The 20,840-nt window shown below is 36.6% G+C and overlaps 1 protein-coding gene across 5 annotated transcripts in view; it reads right to left on the bottom strand.

Moving 5' to 3' along the window:
- Positions 1-20,840, bottom strand: part of nbeal1 (neurobeachin-like 1) — a 73,820-nt gene that overhangs the window by 17,217 nt on the left and 35,763 nt on the right. For all 5 annotated transcript variants that reach the window (XM_039648788.2, XM_039648789.2, XM_039648790.2 and 2 more), the window contains 20 exons: positions 20,530-20,628; positions 17,794-18,368; positions 16,113-16,245; positions 15,872-15,991; positions 13,759-14,145; positions 13,572-13,661; positions 13,298-13,472; positions 12,237-12,370; positions 11,988-12,147; positions 11,167-11,269; positions 10,904-11,060; positions 9,649-9,807; positions 8,871-9,030; positions 7,430-7,518; positions 5,370-5,915; positions 3,666-3,841; positions 3,034-3,322; positions 896-1,207; positions 638-787; positions 59-216 (listed from right to left, as the gene is read on the bottom strand). In XM_039648788.2, coding sequence (XP_039504722.2) covers positions 59-216; positions 638-787; positions 896-1,207; positions 3,034-3,322; positions 3,666-3,841; positions 5,370-5,915; positions 7,430-7,518; positions 8,871-9,030; positions 9,649-9,807; positions 10,904-11,060; positions 11,167-11,269; positions 11,988-12,147; positions 12,237-12,370; positions 13,298-13,472; positions 13,572-13,661; positions 13,759-14,145; positions 15,872-15,991; positions 16,113-16,245; positions 17,794-18,368; positions 20,530-20,628 — 4,172 coding nt within the window. The remainder of the gene's footprint in view (positions 1-58; positions 217-637; positions 788-895; positions 1,208-3,033; positions 3,323-3,665; positions 3,842-5,369; positions 5,916-7,429; positions 7,519-8,870; positions 9,031-9,648; positions 9,808-10,903; positions 11,061-11,166; positions 11,270-11,987; positions 12,148-12,236; positions 12,371-13,297; positions 13,473-13,571; positions 13,662-13,758; positions 14,146-15,871; positions 15,992-16,112; positions 16,246-17,793; positions 18,369-20,529; positions 20,629-20,840) is intronic.

Genomic DNA, 20,840 nt, shown 5'->3' with positions numbered 1-20,840 from the left:
CAAATCCACCTGCAGAAACAGAATCCACTCCTGATCTCTGCGACATACACACACTCACTTGTCCACCCAGGGTCCTCTTTCACAGAAGAGTCCTCTGCGCGCTGCCCTCCACTGCCTGAGGGTGGCGCTGTTTTGCGTGTGGATTTGTTTCAGCATGCTGTTGTACCTCAGGTTCTCCTGACGCCCTCGACGAGTGAACGGTTCCACAAACTGCTCCTGAAGATTTTTGAGGATAATGAAAATGTTTGTGAATGTCTGACAGGCATTCAATTTGAAAGGAAATACTATTTGCTGCCTCCATTCTGCTCACCAAGACTGCATTGATTTGATTAAAAATACAGTAAAAAGAGTAATAGCGTGAAATATTATTGCAATTTGAATACGTTTTAAAATGTAATTTATTCCTGTGATGCAAAGCTGAATTTTCAGCAATTTTCAGTGTCACATGATCCTTCAGAAGTCATTCTAATATACCGATTTACTGCTCAAGAAACATTTCTGATTATTATCAATGTTAAAAACAGCTGTGCAGCTTCATATTTTTGTGGAAATTGATGCATTCTATTTCTTTGCTAAATTGGAAGTTGAAAAAACAGAAAAGAGAAATGTAAATATATGCAAACACTTGTTTTGGTACCTGAAAGCGTATCTTGCTCTCTCCTCTCTCTCTGTCCCTGCGGTGCAGATTGAGCATGAACGCCTCATAACAGTCCTTCCAAAAAAGGGCCATGTTCTCATGACCCTGACTGAACGTCTCGATCTCATACTGCTTCATGTAGGGGATAATCTGACGAGATAGATAAACAAAATTCAGCTTTACAAACTACAGGGGGCGAAAATAGAAAACAAGTATGAGTGTTCGACCAGCATTATATTGTAGTAATACAGCTCTTACATATTTATCCAAATAGACCCTCCACTCCGGGGAGCTGCAGTACAGCTGGAAATCCTCAAAGAATGACGGACTTCCGTTGGTGTCGGGGAGGGAAGGGAGGTGCAGCTCCATGTACAGGAGTTTGTGGACTTTCGAGAGGAGGGTCCGGAGAAGAGGCACTAAAAACGAGTAGGTCTCCTCCGTGCGGTCCTGGCTCACGGAGCGCCTGAGGATTCCCTCCACGCGGCCCAGAAGATAACAGGCCTCGTCCTGAGAGTCCACCGTCTTGGTTTGTAAGATCCCATTGAGTTTAGCCGTAGCCATGGCGCACACCTGCCGGAAATGAAGAACAAACAGCATGAATTAATTTTTAGATTCAGATATTGGTATTGGAGCATGTTTAGGAGTACTAATACCAATAATTACTACTGTTCTAAAATGTGGGGTCGGTGAGGTAAATGTTTTGAAGTATAGCAGTATAGCTAACTATTTACATAAAATGCAGATAAATACCTTTATCTCCCAATGATATGCCTTAATAAGATGCAGTTTACATGCTTAGTTTTATGATCAAAGCTCTGGGAGAAAAACATATAATGCATTGCAATATAACGATGATTAAGAGATGTGCAAAAAATTAAAAGCCTGATGTATCACATTTGATACTCACATTTTAACATGATCAAATATTTATGGATAATCAAGTAAACCTAAATTGCTTTCATTCAGAATATGTTCATCTTGAAATACTATTACTAACAATATACCAGTTTTTATTCTTATGTTGATTGACTTTATAAAAAAAACATGTACCGTGACCTGAAGATGAATCAAAAACTATGAACTACCAATCAGAATGCATGTAGATTTGTTAACACAATCTTTTTCGATGGTCCACTTTAGACATTCTACTAACTATAAGTGACTTTGCAACATATTAATTAACTCTCATTAATTGTCACCATCCCGTATACGGAAGACCTAACTTTACTTCCCTATATTACTATTAAATCCTAATCTAGTAATGACAAACTATCTATCGTTGGATGGAAAGGACTGCTAAAATTTTATTTGACTGCTGTTTTTTTGCTACAAATTTTTTCAAAATAATCTGCACCATAACAGGAGGTCTGACCTTTGTCACAAAAAGTTGATGCGCACACCTTTAATAATTGAAACTTTGGGTTTTCGTGCTAAAAGTTCATAATAAAACATATAATGTAGTATTTTTCAATTAAAAATATATATATAATATAATATAATATTATCCTTTAAAAATTATAATATATATCTATTATCCTCTAAAATATAATACCTTTTTTATCGCCTTTTTTATTATATCACATATTTTATTAGTTATCATAAATTAGGTACCATTTGAAAGCTTAAAAACTCAGAATTCATTCTGTGAAAACCGTTTTATAATTGAACGTTGCGTTATCATAGAAGTACTCAAAATACTCTAAATTATTACGGTACTCCGAATTATTTTATCAGGCTCCTCCCCTTTTGGGCATCATTATATTTCATAATTTATGATCAAAACCTTTTCTAATCTTGACAAAACACACATTGTCAGAGAGGTCTGTGTCTCAAGGTTCCAAATTTTATGACAGAATTGCTATTTGGATAGAAATGTATTCATTTGTTAAGGCAGAATGTATACAACTAAATTCAATGGAATTCAATGGCACCCGGTGGCTATTTTTGGTACTACGCCTGAAAAAAATCTCATGGGAACTTCAATTTTTGTGATATCAACTTCAAATTTGGAACTTAACTTGGTTAGATATATGGCTTTGATTTTATAATAATTTTAGAGTAAAATATTTTTATATTTTATATATAAAATAAAATAAAATATATAGTACAGTATATTTGATTTACTGTAAATTTAAACTTCCATAACTTTGATAACTGAAGTGTTTTCACTTCAGCATTAATCTGCTGAGTGTTTTCTTTAAAACAAGACCAAACTTGGGTATATTTCAAAGCATTCTTGAATTACAACCATTTAAGTTTGAATAGTGCATTTTAACCCCCATTCTCAAAAGGGGGGGGGGGGAAACAGCTAAGGGGTTAACCGAAATTAAGTGTAACTGTAACTGAAGAGTGTGTACAACAGGTTCTTTTGAGGTAATAGGTTTATGAGGTCTCACCTGCGGATCTTCCTGAGCCATGAACCCGAGCAGCAGCCGTAGTCCCACCTGAGACAGTTGGAGCCACTGCGTCCCTGAGGCGTACCACACCATCAGCCCGTCCATCAGAGTCACCGTCTCATCCAGAACCTTCTCAGTCCACAGGGCGGGATTCACCAGACCCTCAGCCTGTAGGAAGTCCTGCACCACGTGAAGCAAGCGCACCGCATTCTCTGTGTGCTGCGGTAGCGTGGCCGTCGTCGCCTCACGGTTATCCGTTACGGCCCATTCCAACATCCTCTCCATCAGACTGGACAGAAAGAGGTTAGTAAAAGCCCAGTCAGACCAAGGACGATAACTATAATACTGCTTAATTTTGGTGATTATTGTTGTGTTTCCCTTTATTGGATGCTTTATTATTATTACTTAACTTTTTATTCTGTCCTGTACGGCACTTTAAATCGACATAATAATATTAATATATATATAATTATATAAAGCTGCATTTAAATGTTTATATAAACAATTTGAATGCGAGTTTTAACTATTATATACATTTTATTAATTAATTAATCGATTATTAAATAAAATATTTCTGTTTTTGTTGATAATAAATTAAAACTTTTGTGCTAAATCTTGAGCTGTATTCTCACCTGAGTTTGATGTGGTCGACGGGCAGCAGCAGCTCATTGGCAGTGCCCAGTTTGGTGAGGGCAGAGAACACCTGACCCCTCTCCAGCCAGGCAGTGTCATCTGACCCCTCCACACCTCTCCACATCACACACAACACGATCTCCAACAGCAGACGAGACAACTCCTCCTCTGTACGCTGGGCGGAAAAATCAATAATCAATCAATCAGTCAATCAATCAATCAATCAATCAAATCATTCATTCAATCAGTCAGTCAGTCAGTCAGTCAGTCAGTCAGTCAGTCAATCAATCAATCAGTAAATCTATCAGTCAATCAATCAATCAATGAGTCATTTAATCAATCAGTCTTATTTCAAATGAAAAAAACATTGGCTCTGGCTAATAAAGGATTTTTTTTTTCATTTCCTTTAATTATAAATGTGTGGTGTGTTAACCTACTAAGCCCTCCACTTTATTACAACTACATTTAAATGATATTTAATACAATTATATTTAAATAAAGTCTCTTATGCTCAACGAGAGAATAAAAAAAGATCAATGATGAACAGTTGCTCTGCTTAATATTTTTATTTCAGGATTCTTTGATTAATGGAAAGTTTTAAAAAATAATAATAATTTTATAATTTTTTGTAACATTATAAATGTCTTTACAGTCACCTCTGATGAACTAAAATAGTAGTTCCATTTAAAAAAAAACTTTTGCTGATAATTTACTCACCCCCATGTCATCCAAGATGTCCATGTCTTTCTTTCTTCAGTCGAAAAGAAATTAAGGTTTTTGATGAAAACATTCCAGCATTTTCTCCATATAATGGACTTCAATGGGAACCAAACGGTTCAAGGTCCAAAAGACAGTTTCAGTGCAAACTGCAAACTGTTCAAAAGCCTTTAAACGATTCCAGACAATGAATAAGGGTCTTATCAAGCGAAACGATCGCTCATTTAAAAAAAAAGTTTACGTTATAAGCTCAAATGATCGCCTTGCTCTGTTCTGTGATGCGCGTTTGTGACTCTCCTGTTCAAACTCATTTATCAAAATGAACGAATCTTTTCCCTAGTCAATTCATTTGTTGAACAAATCAAAGCGATCGTTTCGCTTGATAAGACCCTTATTCATCGTCTGAAATCGTTTAAAGCCCTTTGAACAGTTTGCACTGAAAGTGTCTTTTGGACCTTGAACCGTTTGGTTCCCATTGAAGTCCATTATATGGAGAAAATGCTGGAATGTTTTCATCAAAAACCCTCATTTCTTTTCGACTGAAGAAAGAAAGACGTGGATATCTTGGATGACATGGGGGTGAGTAAATTATCAGCAAAAGTGTTTTTTTTTTTTTAAAGTGAACTACTCCTTTAATGAGTTCTTGTTCAATAAAATATTAATTATGAACAGTAGTGTAAATTATGTTAGTGTAAATGTAGGTAAGAAAAAGTTTGCATAAAATGGCAGAAATAGCACTATGATAAAAATGTAAATGTATTACTATTAATCACTTTTCCCTGTAACAACATTGTAAAATCTGCACACTTGCATTAATGCACCATGTCTTTCAATGAGACTTTTAGAATCGCTTGACACCTTCATTATAATAGTTACTTCTTGATGAGAACTTACAGAGGTTGAAAAATGACAACACTATCTGTACGAGGAAGTGATAAATGCTCTGCTTGCGCACTCAGAAACACATATCAGATCTCTAGACTCACCTCGCTGTTAAAAGACTCTCCCAGGGACACATTGTCACTGAACAGGAAGTTGTCATCGTTCAGAGAGGAAGCTGCGAGGAAGGGTTTATTATTCTCCAGGGGAGACGGTGTGCTGGGCATGCTCCCAGGAGTCTGACTGCCGCTGTCCCCGTGATCGAACAGATGCACATGGGAGAGGTCCAAACTCAAGACCCCTGCTTTCCCGCCCCAGGCTTTGTGTGTGGGCGCGTCCCCTGGCGTGTCGGAGAGAGACATCAGGTCTCCGTTGTCCAGGCTGTCTATGGACCTGCTGTCTGAGACGCTGTCTCGCTCTTCGTTCACGCTTCCTCCGAGAGTCCTGCGCTCCAGAGGAGGCTCCACACGGACTCCTCCGCTGCTGCGGCTCAGCTCCAAACTACCCAGGCTGGACGCGTCACCACGACCCGAACCAGAACCTCCGTCGCTCCCGGGGCTCCGGACCAGCAAGCGCATTAGAGTGCCCTGCCAACACGTCTGCTTGGAGATCTGCAGCGCCGCATCCGCATTCGACTGCAACAGCGCATACAGCTGAGGGGAAAAGAAAGTTGAAATCATTACAAATAAATATTTTTATGGATGGATAGTGCACATTTGAGTTGCAGTTTAGTTTTCGTTCTTTTGCAAATTCATGTTTTTATTTTAGTTAAAGGGATAGTTCACTTTGAAATTAATTTTTGATATGTTTTAGCTTACCTCAAGGGCATCCAAGATGTAGGTGTCTTTGTTTTCGCAGTAGTTTCCATTTTAATATTTTTAGGTCAAACCGTTCGTGTCCGTCAGTCATATAATGGAGGTCTATGGTCACCACCTCAAAGAGCATGCACAGAGAAGTCCAAATTAAACATGATTTAATGACTCGTAAATGTAAGTACACATTGATGGCCTAAGACACCAAACGAGCGGTTTGTGTGAGAAAACGAACAGTATTTATATCGTTTTTACCTCTTGTAACCACAGCCACGTCCAAGTGATCTGAGGGCGCGGGCGCTTTGTGGCTGTGGTTACAAGTGTTAAAAACGATATAAATACTGTTTTCTCACACAAACCGTTCGTTTGGTGTCTTAGGCCATCAATGTGTACTTACATTTATGAGTCATTAAATCATGTTTAATTTGGACTTCTCTGTGCATGCTCTTTGAGGTGGTGACCATAGACCTCCATTATATGACTGATAGACAAGAACGGTTTGACCTAAAAATATCAAAATTGAAACTTCTGCGGGGTGAAAAAAAGACACCTACATCTTGGATGCCCTTGAGGTAAGCTAAAACATACCAAAAATTAATTTCAAAGTGAACTATCCCTTTAAAGGGAAGTCCACCCAAAAATGTCCTATGTATGAAGAAAAAAAACAACAACAACGTTTGGTTGTTTCTTCACACAAAGCAATCATTCATCAGCTTTAAAAGCCTAAATACAAAGCTCAAGTCTCATATGTGAACCTCGACCACAAAACCAGTCACTTGGGTCCATTTTTTGAAAAATTTGATTGATACACCATCTGAAAGCTCAATATAAATAAGCTTTCCATTGATGTTTGGTTTGGCCGAGATACAACTATTTGAAAATCTGGATTCTGAGGGTGCAAAAAAAAAAAAAAAAAAAAAAAAAAAAAAATCGAAACATTCAGAAAATCGCTTTATAATTTGTCCATTTATGTTCACGATTGTACTGCTTTCACTCACAAAAATAAATGTTTTGTATATTACTGTAGGAAATTCACAAAATATCTTCATGGAACATGATCTTTACTAAAGGCATAAAAGAAAAATCTATAATTTTGACTAATACAATGTATTGTCAGCTATTGCCACAAATATACCCATACGAATAATAACTGGTTTTGTGATCCAGGGTCACGTATGGATTATTTTTGGTACTTCTATGGTGTATTTTGTCATTTTAGATGGAAAAGAAACCATTTTGAAAAAATAAGCTTTGTGCTCCAATAAAAAAATGACATACTTTGTATGCATTTTCTCCCCCCAATAACATTACTAACTGTGATATGTACATGTGAGAACTGGAGAAAGTGCTCTAACCCTCTTGCAGACGGTCAGACGAACACTGGGCCCAGATTTATGGGTCAGCTGAATCACAGCCATCAGATCTTTATAGTTCACCACAGTATCTGGAGGACAAAGAGTTTAAGGTCAAAAAGGAGGGCATAAGGAAAAATAACATTTCACATGCCGCCTTATCAATTAATTGTGTTCTCTATATAAAGTACATGTGCATAAGTGCTGAACCATATAGCTAAATATATCAAATGTTTAAATATAATTTGTATATACTCAGAATTACAATTGAATCAAAGTTAAATGTATGTGTACAGTTACAGTATGTGTAAATACACACACACACACACACACATATATATATATATATATATATTAAAAAAGAAAAAAGAAAAATTAAAAAACTGTTATCTTAGATGTGATTAATCGATTTGTCAGCACTATTAAATATATAACCATGATTACTATTTGTATTATATTACATATTTCATATATTACACTCTTTATGTATTTGCTTTGAAAATATGTCAATTATGGCAAGACTTTATTTTGACGGTCCACTTTGCTGACTTTAAGTAACTCTGCAACTACATGTCAACTTATTCTACTCACCCTAACCTTACCAAAACCGTCTACTAATACTCTGAGAGTGAGTTGACATGTAGTTGCAAAGCAGTGTTGGGTAAGTTACTCTAAATAAGTAATTAATTTCTAGTTACTAATTACCTCTTCAACAGTGTAATTAGATTAATGTACTAATTACTCTCTCTAAAAAGTATTTAATTACTTTTAATTACTAATTACTTTCAAAATCCCATATCAATCTCAACCAGCTGAATGATACAAGGATAGACATGAATTTTTTTTTAATTCTTTCAAATAAATACTATAAAAATGCACGAATTATCCTTAAACTGACCAAGGTGGAGAAGGTTACATTATAAAAACATACTTTTTAGCATCAGACAATACATTTTGATGTTAAACCCACTATTGTTTTATGTCTGATCTCATGACATTTCACACTTTTTTCATACATATTTTAAAATAATTCATATGAATTTGTACGAGTGCGGTCGTAATATTTAGACACCTCATAAAATGCATACGAATCGCTGTGAGATCGGATTGATTCATACACAGTTTTACCTCAATTACATCAGAAGTAACTGTAATTAAATTACAGATAAATGAAGAGCAATCCCTTACTTTACATTTTTAAGGGAAAAGTAATTAAATTACAGTAACTAATTACTTAGTAATTAGTTACACCCAACACTGTTGCAAAGTTCCTTATAGTTAGTAGAATCTCTAAGCGGACCATCGAAATCAAGTGTAACCTAATTTATTTTGCCACCAAAACTCTTAGAAATGTATCCTGCATATTTGAACCGCCCAAGCCAAGCAATGACTCAGAGTATGTGCCGAGTCAGGTGGTGAGTGGATTAGGGTTAATCGGACTGACCAGTAGACAGCACTTGGTGAAGGAGGCACTTGATGAGGGTGGAAGTGAGGTGGAGTTCAGAGAACAGCAGACTGAGGCCAGAGTATCCCACATCCCTCAAACGCAACCGCTGTTTACTCTTCTCATACACACGGTCACACTTCAGCATCCGCTCAAACAACTGCAAAAACACACAGAGGTTGGACTAAAGCAGCCGTTACAAGGTCAACATACATCTATTTGACAAAGACAGGTATAGGTAGGGAGGTATATTGATCTTGTCTTTAATTATTCGTTCATTCATTCGTATTAATTCATTAATTTATGTCACTTATTTAAGTCATCTAAAAAATATTTTTCTATTTTTCGACTCGTTTGGGGGCCCCAAGCAGCCACTTAGTTCGCTTATGCCTCGGGCCGGCCCTGAATCTGACAGTGTGATTTTAAGTTTCATTTGCAGGACAAGTGATCCACATTTGTTATCGCTATTTTTTTACATCTAAACTCAAGCATGATAATAATGTGCATGTCACCGACGAAAGTGCAAAACGCTGAGAGTGTTAAAGGATTAAAGACATTTGAAGCTGCACTGAAACTGTTATTAACTGTCTTTTGGACCTTGGACCGTTTGGTTCCCATTGAAGTCCATTATATGGAGAAAAATCCTGGAATGTTTTCATCAAAAACCTTAATTTCTTTTCAACTGAAGAAAGAAAGACATGGACATCTTGGATGACATGGGGGTGAGGAAATTATCAGCAAAAGTTTTTTCAAAAGTGAACTACTCCTTTAAACGCACCTTGAAGACGTGCTCTCGGAGACGGTCTGAGTGTTTGTTGTTGAGCAGCAGGGCGTAGCAGGAGTCGGCAGATCCCGGCTCAAACAGCAGCAGAAAGAGCTGGTCCCGTGAGGCGCTGGTCTGAAGAAGAGTCAGCAACAGCTCCAGGATCTCACACAGCTACAACACAACACAACACACATGCTTATTGCTAAACATTAAACATTGATTAAATGAATTGTCGGGTCAGTAAATCCAGTTTGTGGTTAAGTACGTTTAGGAATAATTAAAATGGAGAAAGACAGACGTTTGCGCTAGTGATTAGAAAGGGCAGATCAATAACAATAAAAGAGAGTGCTTCTTTCCTGGACACATGCACAAAACAGTCAAACATTACAGTTGACTAAAAGCTTTCTCAATTCAAAAAGTAAAGCTAAAATAAATTCTTAAGAAATTGATAGTCAAAATAAACCAAAACAGGTTCAAAATGCTTTGAAATTCAGTCTATTGAACTTATGATATGTAAATAATGCACTAATAATGGTACCATAAAACACCATAAATAATGGTGATGACTCTTTTTAAATTTTTGGTATATTTTAGCTTACCTCAAGGGCATCCAAGATGTAGGTGTCTATGTTTCCGCAGTATTTTCAATTTTGATATTTTTAGGTCAAACCGTTCATATAATGCAGGTCTATGGTCACCACCTCAAAGTCCAAATTAAACATGATTTAATGACTCGTAAATGTAAGTACACATTGAGGTGGTGACCATAGACCTCCATTATATGACTGATAAACACGAACGGTTTGACCTAAAAATATCAAAATTGAAAATACTGCGGAAACAAAGACACCTACATCTTGGATGCCCTTGAGGTAAGATAAAACATACCAAAAATTAATTTCAAAGTGAACTATCCCTTTGAGTAGGAAATATGACTGTACACTATTTTAATTTTCCAAAATATTTATTTTTCAGATACTTAATGAACTTTCTATTCAGCAAAGAATCCTGAAAATACATATTAAGCAGCACAACTGTTCAGATTCAGCTATATAAATTATTATATATAATTATAAATTACATTTTACAATATATTCAAATTTAAAGCAGCTATTTTAATTTGTAATAATTTTTCACAATATTACGGTTTTTACTGTATTTTTTATTGCCTTGGTGAGCATAAAAAAAAAAATCTTACCAACCCCAAACCTTTGAACAGTAGTGTATTATTTTCAGCATACTATGTTTTAGGACTTCCTCTTCTCACCTGTTCCTCATCTCCAATGGCAGCGATGTATCCCAGAATGCTCTGGATCTCATCTTGGGTGGTACCCTTGCTGATGTAATACTTCAGAAGGCCAAAGAGAGATGCTCTGATTGTCTTAATGTCGTCCTCACTCAGATCTGCATCTTTATTTCCAGAACTAGAAAGCCGAGGGAAAGAGAGAATGGATGAGGTGATGAGAAAGAGGCAGCCATGAGGTGATAACATCACAGAGGGCTGAGGGATTGTGGGAGATGTAGTTTTACCCATAGTAAAGGCGAACTGTATCCAGCAGGAACTGCACTCCATATTTCTTCCTGAACTGCTTCCTGCTGTCTTTGATGACGGTGGACATGTACTGGATGTGACCTTCACCATGACAAACAAATCACGCTCATCACAAAACGTACACATCATAACCCCAGAAATGGAGCGCAACAGTGACCGACAACAGCCTAGCATTTCTCACGTTCCTTTTCTTCATAGGGAGTTATCAAATCTCTCTTCCAGATTATGGGTAGTTTAGGTCTTCAATGGGAATTATACATAAACTTGAGGCTTTTACAGAATTCTATTAATAATATCTTGAACAAAATAAAATACAAACAAATTAAAAATAAAAATAACAATAACAAAATTATATAAAAACAAAATAAAGTAATCGGTTATCAATGTAATAAATCAAACATAAAAATAAATCACTATTTAAATGGACAAATTATTAGACAATTAAAACATATACATGTTTCAAAATGTAGTTAAATTACTTAATTAAACTTTAATTATATATATATATATGTATAAAACTGTTTATATAATTGTGTGTTTTCAAAAAAGTAGAAACAATAAAAATGTATATTGCATTTTAAAAAAGACACACATTTGCTAAAAATAGAAAAAAAAGTGCACTTTAAATACCAAGATGATGCACTTAATTAAACAAACAAAACAAAAAATCGACTGCTGTTGCTTTAAATACATAGCAGAGGGGGAGGGGCTATCAGACTCTGATGTTGAATGACAAAATATGCATGGTTGAATACATAGTGTAGTATAAGTGTATAGTGGGACAGGACTCGAGACTGACCGATGCGCAGGGGGAAATCTCCTTGGTTCCAGATGCTGAAGTTGAACAGCAGGTGTGTGTGGAGCTGCTGCAGGAGCTGCGAGTTCTTCTCATACGTCATCTGCTCAATCAACAGCTGAACCGACACCAACACACTCACGTCCACCAGGAACGCTGGCAACTGCACACAAACACAGAACCAGACAGCCAAATCAAGACACGCAGAGGGGAAGACTGAGGATTCAAGAGATTCAGGAGGATCATGGGTACCTTCTGAAGCAGAGCTCCTAATGTGGCCACACCATGCGAGTGCAGAAGTGTTTCCTGGTTTATGGGATGCCGCTGCAGGAAATGCTTGATAACCAGCAAGAACGTCGCTACGAGATTCTTCTCCAGTCTGGCCTCTGAATAACAAATGTCCACAAACATCGCACGACAACATTGTTGAGATATGTAATAATCAGAAATACACAAAAGGGGCAAGCGATACGATCTCTAAGAGATCAGTAACACATTCATTCTGTCTACCAACTGCTAACAACGGTGTTATTTTAGGATTATTTACATACTCTTCAAATCTAATTTTTCACATATTTTTGTTATAATCATAAGCTTAAACACTCAAAATGTGTGTAAACCATTTTGAATTGGACATTGCTTTACTATGGAAACAATTTATCATAAAACTTGGAACACAAATTGGTTAGACAAACGGCTTTGGATTACTAACAATTGTACAGTCGTTATGTTGTAAAAAATAAATATATAGTATAAAATAAAACATTTTTAGTAGGGTTAGATACTAAAAACGATTAATGTCAAACGATTAATCGCGATTAATGGCGTCCAAAATAAAAGTTTGTGTTTACATATATAATTGATGTATTTACTGTATATAGATTCATATATAATTTATATGATATATAAATATAAATATTTTATATATAATTAATATTTTTTCTTAAATATACATGCATGTGTGTGTATTTATATATATACACACACAAAATAATTATACACAGTGGACCCACATATATTATGTAAACACAAACTTTTATTTTGGATGCGATTAATCGCGATTAATCGTTTGACAGCCCTAATTTTTAGGTTAGTTCACAGGTTAAATTAGCTTTTTAGTGCTTTTGCCATTTTTACTAGTTTTTATGCTTCTTTTTAGCTTTAATTTATATTTAAGTCATGTTTTACTTGAAGTAAATAAGTTAAACTGATACAGTTTATTTAAAAAAAAAATATTACTCAGCTTTATGTAAATTAATTTGACAATTAACAGTTTTAGTTCCAACACTGTGCAATGATGAGCGTGTGCTCACCGGACGCCCTGTTTGAAGGCAGTATGACCCAGTCTCCCTCAGCCGGTGTGACTGAGTCAGGGCTGATGAACTCTGACCCCGAGCGCTCGACTTGATGTAAATCAGGGGTTAACAAAGTCAACTGTTCCAAGACTGGAAGCAACACAGGAAGCCCTCCAACACAGTTGATCATGTCCTATAAAATACAAGAGAGAGAGAGAGAGTATGAGCAGGTGTTTAAGGAGAAGGAGAGCTACACACAGAACTCTAGATAGAACGGTAACGGCATACATACCTTGATATCCCAGTTGACCACTTTATTTCCTGTCATGCGCCCATGCAGCATATTAGGGGACAAATCCAGACAAATTGGGTTCCTACAAGCCTGTATATGCAAAAAATATATATATATATAACATTCTATAGTGCATAATTTGTACAGTATACAGCTCAGTCATAGGTGACCTACATGCACACCTCACCTTTGGAGAATAGTGTAGCAGAAGTTTAAGTGCCAAGTCTCCGAGTTCAGCTTCTTGGCTTTTAAAGGGAGAAATACAGTTTGGTCCTGCGCTACAGAGGGCTTTGACGTGACTGGCTTGGAGGGGCTCGTGGAAGACCATGACACTTCCCAGCTGCCCTTGCAGTGAGGTGGGACTCCCCCACTCACTGTCCTGAGTCCCGGCGGAAATGAGTTTGGTGACGGACTCGGGTTTGGTCCCTAGCAGCCCACCCCAGCCCGGGAGGATGGCGCCCAAAGACGTGCGTCCCGAGGAATTACCTCCGGAAAAGGGAGGATCTGGGATTTGAGAGGGAGGTGGGGTCGTGGTGCGGTGACCCGCTGAACCGATACAGCATGACGTGAAGGCCTGAGAGAGAGAAAGAGACACAAAGATAAAAGAATGGACTAAACAGACAGAGATTAAAGAGGTCCTATTTTGCTTTATTGTATTTTCAACTTTCTTTAGTGTGTAATGTTGCTGTTTGAGCATGAAAAAGCTCAAACGATTAATCGCAATTAATCGCATCCAAAATAAAAGTTTGTGTTTACATAATTTATGTGGGTGCACTGTGTATAATTATTTTATATATATATAAATACACACACATGTGTATTTCACACACTTTTACTGTATATATTTCAGAAATATTTTCATATATATACTATGTATAGATTTATACATAATTAATATGATATATAAATATAAATATTTTATATATAAATAATATTTTTTCTTAAATATACATGCATGTGTATTTATATAAAATAATTATACAGAGTGCACCCACATATATTATGTAAACACAAACTTTTATTTTGGATTAATCATTAATAATCGTTTGACAGCCCTAGTTAGTAGCGTGATGAAATTCGTGGTAAGGGCTGTGAAACCAATCACAAAGCAGTGGTCCAGCCAACCAATCAGAGCACACTGTGCTTTTCCGAAGGCGGGGCTTCACAGAGAAGGAATTAAACTGGGGTGTGTTTCCATGCATCGTTAAAGAAATCAACCGGCTAATCACGACTTTTTTTAATGAAACTGTATTGCCGCAAATTAGTCGTTCAACCACGTTGGTTAACGAACTCACGCACATGGTGAGGTAATAACTTATGTTAATGACTCCATTTGGGATCAAATTAATACCAGATTTTTCACTATATTTAATATTTCTTATTTTTCTCAAGTTACTATCCAGATTCAATCATAGACTCGTTCTTACATACCAGAGCTTGTAAAAACGGCACTTTAAATCTCTAAACGAACTAAAATTACATTAACATGTATTCCAAATAAAAGATACAGATTGTACTGAACGTCAGCTTGCTTACTTTTCTCAAGATGAGGATGGATTAAGGCCACATAAAAACCAGAAACTCTGCTCAACAACTCGAGAGCTGTCGTCCCAACCACACAACTTTGCGATGCTGTTTGTGATGTTCGTTTGAAATTATTGGTTTCGGGAAACACAGGCTCGTTGAACTATGCTGATAATGACGGAACTTGCGACCATAGTTGGCTAACGATGCTTTTGGGAAACACCCCAGAGCGTTTATTATTTGAAACTAGGGCTGTGCAAAAATTAATTGTGATTAATCGCATCCAAAATAAAAGTCTGTGTTTACATAATATATTTGTGTGTGTGCTGTATATAATTATTTTGTATATATAAATACCTATGCATGCATGTATATATTTAAAAATTATTTGCACTTAAATTCTGTATATATATATATATATAAATACATAATCTATATTATATAAACATAAATATTTTATATATGAATAACACATTTTCTGAAATATATACATGCATGTGTGTGTATTTATATATACAAAATAATTATATACAGCACACACAAATATATTATGTAACCACAGACTTGTATTTTGTTTTATTTTTGTTTTATTTTGTGTTTCCTATTTGAAACACAAAGCATGAAAACCTATTTTAGTAGAGGTCAAAAACAAAATCCAGACTCTGAAAAAGGGTATAATAGCTCCCCTGTTCTGGTTCACTTTCTGAAATGCTGCTAGGGTGGTTTTTAAGTGATTTTTCAATAAGAACCAGTACAAAATCTGTTGTTTCACTCACCTCTGTCATGGTTGGATATTTTAAAGGTGCTGACAGTTTCTGCTGTCCATCCACAAAGATGTAAACCAGACTCTGGCCAAATGGCCTCTTCCCCGGCACGTGAACTACACCAATGCTGTGCTGCAGGTCAAATACAAACTCCTCATTACAACTCAATCTCGCTTTGGTCTTGGACAAAGAACTGGGTTGTCCATCCATGCTGTAACAAAAACACAAACATTTCTTTGGTCATGTGACTCACCCAGAGCGAATCACAGAAGCAGTAGTCAGGCAGCATCACGGTGACGTATTCTTTCTTAGTGCACACGGCAACCACAAGCACTCCAGCTGAGCTGATGAAGGCCTCGAACCCGGTGCCGCCCGGGGTGAAAAAACTATGCACATAGAAAAACATAAGAACAAGCTTTCATAAGGTGAAAATGAATTAAATAGTACATTTAGGAGGATGTGCAAATTATATGTAAAAAAAAGTTTTGAAATTTAAATAGATGAGCAATTACAAAATATTTGCAATAATTAAGTTTAACATTTAAGTTTAATTAAGTTTGTTTTTACATTAAAAACATATTTTTAAATAACAAAATATACTGTTTCTTAGTGCAAATACACTACTTCAATTTATCAAAACACATTTATAATGTTACAAAAATTTCAAATAAATGCTGAAGAATCTTGAATATGAAAAATATGAAGCAGCTCAACAGTTTTCAAAATTAATATTAAATAATAATAAATGTTTTTTGAGCAGCAAATCATCATATTAGAATGATTTCTGAAGGATCATGTGACACTGAAGACTGGAGTAATGACGCTGAAAATTCAGCTTTGACCACAGGAATAAATTACATTTTACAATATATTTACATGGAATACTGTTAATATAAATGGCAATAATATTACAGTATTTTTAATGAAATAAATGCAGCCTTGGAGAGCATAAGAGACTTCTTTCAAAAACTAACCAAACGTACTCCAAACATTTGAATGGCACTGTATAAACATTATTAAACATTATCTTGTTTCCTTTCCCACCATCACACTAATCTCTTTTAGTTTAACTCTTTTTATTGGTGTTTTACCAATCAGAAAGAAAATGAATAACAATACAGAGTTTGTATCAACATATTGATCGATAATAATAATAAAAAGGTATACAGACACATTTCTTACTCTCTGACTCAAAAAGAGAAAGAAAAAAAGGGATATATCCGCTTGATTCAAAACATGCTAGTGCATTACCCAATAGTACTGTACAAGTATAATACTAGTGTAGTATGCATGTACAATATGGAATCAATAAAAATAAAATACAGCAAGATTATAAATAAGATTATAAGAAAGAAAAAAAAAGAAGAAAAAAAAACAACCTTGCAACACCTTTACAACTCTTTTTCCCCTTTTATTAATAACTAGGGCTGTGCAAAAATTCATTGCGATTAATCGCATCCAAAATAAAAGTCTGTGTTTACATAATATATTTGTTTGTGCTGTATATAATTATTTTGTATATATAAATACCTATGCATGCATGTATATATTTAAGAATTATTTGCCCTTAAATTCTGTATATATATATATATATATATATAGATACATAATCTATATAAATATTTTATATATGAATAACACATTTTCTTAAATATATACATGCATGTGTGCGTATTTATATATACAAAATAATTATATACAGCAGCACACACAAATATATTATGTAAACACAGACTTTTATTTTGGATGCGATTAATCGCAATTAATTTTTGCACAGCCCTATTAATAACCAATCAATGCCATCTGACAAGAAAACAAATTTATTTCCCCTTTTTTATGTAGTCTGTTTCTTAAACAATCAAGGGAGGGAGGGAGAGAGGACAAAAAACAGCTAGGATCAAATACACACTAATCTCTTTTATTCCCATTCTTACCTATACAACTGTTTCCTCTTCTCTCCTTTACTGGGCGGGCCCAGCTGATCTTGGTCCATTGACAGCCAAGCAAAGAAGCTGAAGGCGTAGCCTGGCCATCGGAGGATAGTCGGCACGGAGATGCCAGCCATGGGCGGTGACAGGTCAAAATACTGCATGGCGCTCTCCAGGCCCTGTTTGCGCACCATCCCCAGGAGCGAGCGCAGAACCGGACCCACGTACGGGTGAGCGCGGCCCGGTTCGTCCTGCCGCAGGAGTCTCAGTAGATTCTGGAGCTCACAGGAGCTCAGCGATTGGCTGCCTAAAGAACCCAACAGCCCCACCAGACTCTCGGCACAGGCCCGGTGGAGCCGCTCGTGCCTCTCCAGGGCCGACAGCAATCTGAGAGTCATGGAAGAGTTGACGCAGGTGGCTCTCGTCCGCCGGTTCAGACCGCAGATACGCCGGAGCCAGTCCGCAGTGAAGATCTGCAGCTCGGCAGAGTCCAGCTCTGGAAGCCACTGGATCAGGAGCAGGAGAGGGTCCACGTTACTGATGCCCAGGAGGCCCACGGATGAATGTTCACCTTCGACAGCCTGTGGGAATACAAGGACGAAAAGAAAGGATGTGAGACGACTCTATTGCAAAAGTAGTGGGCTGCCCACTCAAGGTCAATTTAAAGGCATCAAAGAGGTCAGATCACTTGAGAAATATGCTATTACCAAATGTAAACACTAGGGGTGCAATGAAATGAAATGCCCTTTTATTGTCACTATACACATGTACAATTAGATTAAAAGCAACTTCTTTTCCAGTATCAACATGTACAGACAACAACATAACATTAAATAACCACCTAATTTTAAATAATAAAACAGTAGTGCAAAAGGTAGATGTTATCAATACTATGAAAATGTTAAATATTGCACACTAAGTGGACATAAGGATCGCTGGCGCTGCGGTCCGGCACGCAAGCGATTCGCGGATTAATTGTCAAGTTTAACCATGATAGAGTGAAAGTTTATCATTTGCATGTTCTTTTTTTTGGCTCATATTTCTCTTTTAATTCCTTCTATAACTGTTTTAATTTTCTTTGCTTTCATTTTGCGATTATTTTAAGTGCTTTCTCTGAATGTGCTATATAAATAATACCATTCAAGCGCAAGAAGAGGCAAAATAGCCTCTTTAATAAAGATGAATCTATGTTATACAGGGAACACTCACTATATTGTTATTTTTTATACCTGAATACTACTGATAGACCTTACTTTATTTGTGTAAAGGTTACTTGACTTGATGAGAAAGAAAGAGGCAGAAAACATCATGTGACTTAGGCCGTGTGTCCACCAAAGACGCTCTGCTGAAGACGCCGTGCTTTGGGCGCTTGAGAGCGTTTTGGCAGCGCAGCGTTTTTTCCCGTTGAGACGTTTCGTTGCTATAACTGATTTCGCTTAGAATTTGTTTCATACTAAAAATGTATTTTTCATCCATTTTGTTGGGTTAGCTCTGCTGGTTGATGTCGTTGTACAGAAAGAATGTTGTGACAGTTGGTCGGTGTGGTTTAGTCCCGCCCCTCCTCCACTGTGATTGGACGGGTGGGTAAAAAAGTGACAGTGATGAGCGCTGCGTTTTATCCAAAGTTGAACTTTTTTCTTTGAAAACTTTGGACGCTTCAGTGTGAAAAAAAAACGTTTAGCGCCTCGTTACGCTCATGGCGTTTAAAAAACGTGGCGCTCCCATTCAAAACAATTGAAAACATACACCAGACACCATAGACTGTAAAAAATATGGACAAAGCGTCTGTGACGCCACCCATAGACTCTCTGAAAAACGGGTTTGAGGCTTTTTAAGGGGGGTATGGGCGGCGCCATACTGTAAAATCTTGGGAAATTCAAAATAGAAAAGTTTCAGAAAGGATAGAGGTGGTGTGATGTGTTGTGTCAGATCATGGCTGAGACATCAGCTGTCAATCAAAGTTAACCGCCCTTATTTGTCATACATTTTATATCTAAATATGATCTAAACTAACGAGTTAGAAAAAAAAATCACCGCCCTCACAGTTGTCAGGCACTTGGAACATATTGAAGATTACAATAAAAGTCCATGGGACCAAACTGTAAAAACCTGAATTTATGCTGTGAAAACGGACATTATAACATGAGGTATATGGACATTTGTTCCCTTTTGGGACCGGCCTCTAGCGGATGTTCGATGTATTGCAGTTTTTCGCACTTCCGGGTAGGCTTCATGTTTCAGATTTGGTGGACACACCATAGATATCTATATAAAGGCTAGATGTCTTAAGGCGGAGGTTCTATCGTCATCACCGGCGGCCATCTTGTCACAGGCAATCTGATGTAAGATGAATGGTCAGCACGAACACAAATACTCTTATCTCATTGAAATCTTGATGGATTTACAAACGGTTTGGTTTCTTACAAACGTCATTAACGTGGCTATAATTATCTGGATGATTATTTATTTATACACTTCATTAGTATGCTGTGTCATAACTACATAAAAAACCAAACCGTTTGAAAATCGGTATAAAATTGAGCAAGTTATGGTTATTTAAATAGTTCATGTACCATTAACACAATGTTACGAGTGAGCGAGCTGCCTGTGACAAGATGGCCGCCAGGTGCAGACGTCGACCTCCATTGGCCAGCAGCGTGGACGAGATATCTAGCCTTTATATAGATATCGATGGGACACACGGCCTGACTCGAAAAAAAAAACAGGAAGTGTTCATCTCACCATATTCATGAGTTCCTTCAGCAAGTGTCTGGATGGCTGACCCAGTGACACCAACACTTCATACAGGTGAGTGTAGCCAATCCGCTCCTTAAACACTTCCTACAAGGAAACAAAGTTAGGTTTTATTTATTATTTTATTAAATTAGTTTCTGAATAGTTCAAGATCCTTAGTCAACATATCCTAAAAGAATAAGAATAACATGGAACCAGTCCAAAAGCATCCTAATGGATTCAAATATGAATCAAATAAAATTCTTAATGGTTATTATAAATTGTTGATCAATAACAGAAAACAACATAAATGTTAATGA

Source organism: Pimephales promelas, chromosome 8 (genome assembly GCF_988280905.1).
Source record: "Pimephales promelas chromosome 8, fPimPro1.hap1.1, whole genome shotgun sequence".
NCBI lineage: Eukaryota > Metazoa > Chordata > Actinopteri > Cypriniformes > Leuciscidae > Pimephales > Pimephales promelas.
The sequence above is the reverse complement of the archived record's forward strand: the minus strand, read 5'-3'. Positions and strand labels throughout refer to the sequence as shown.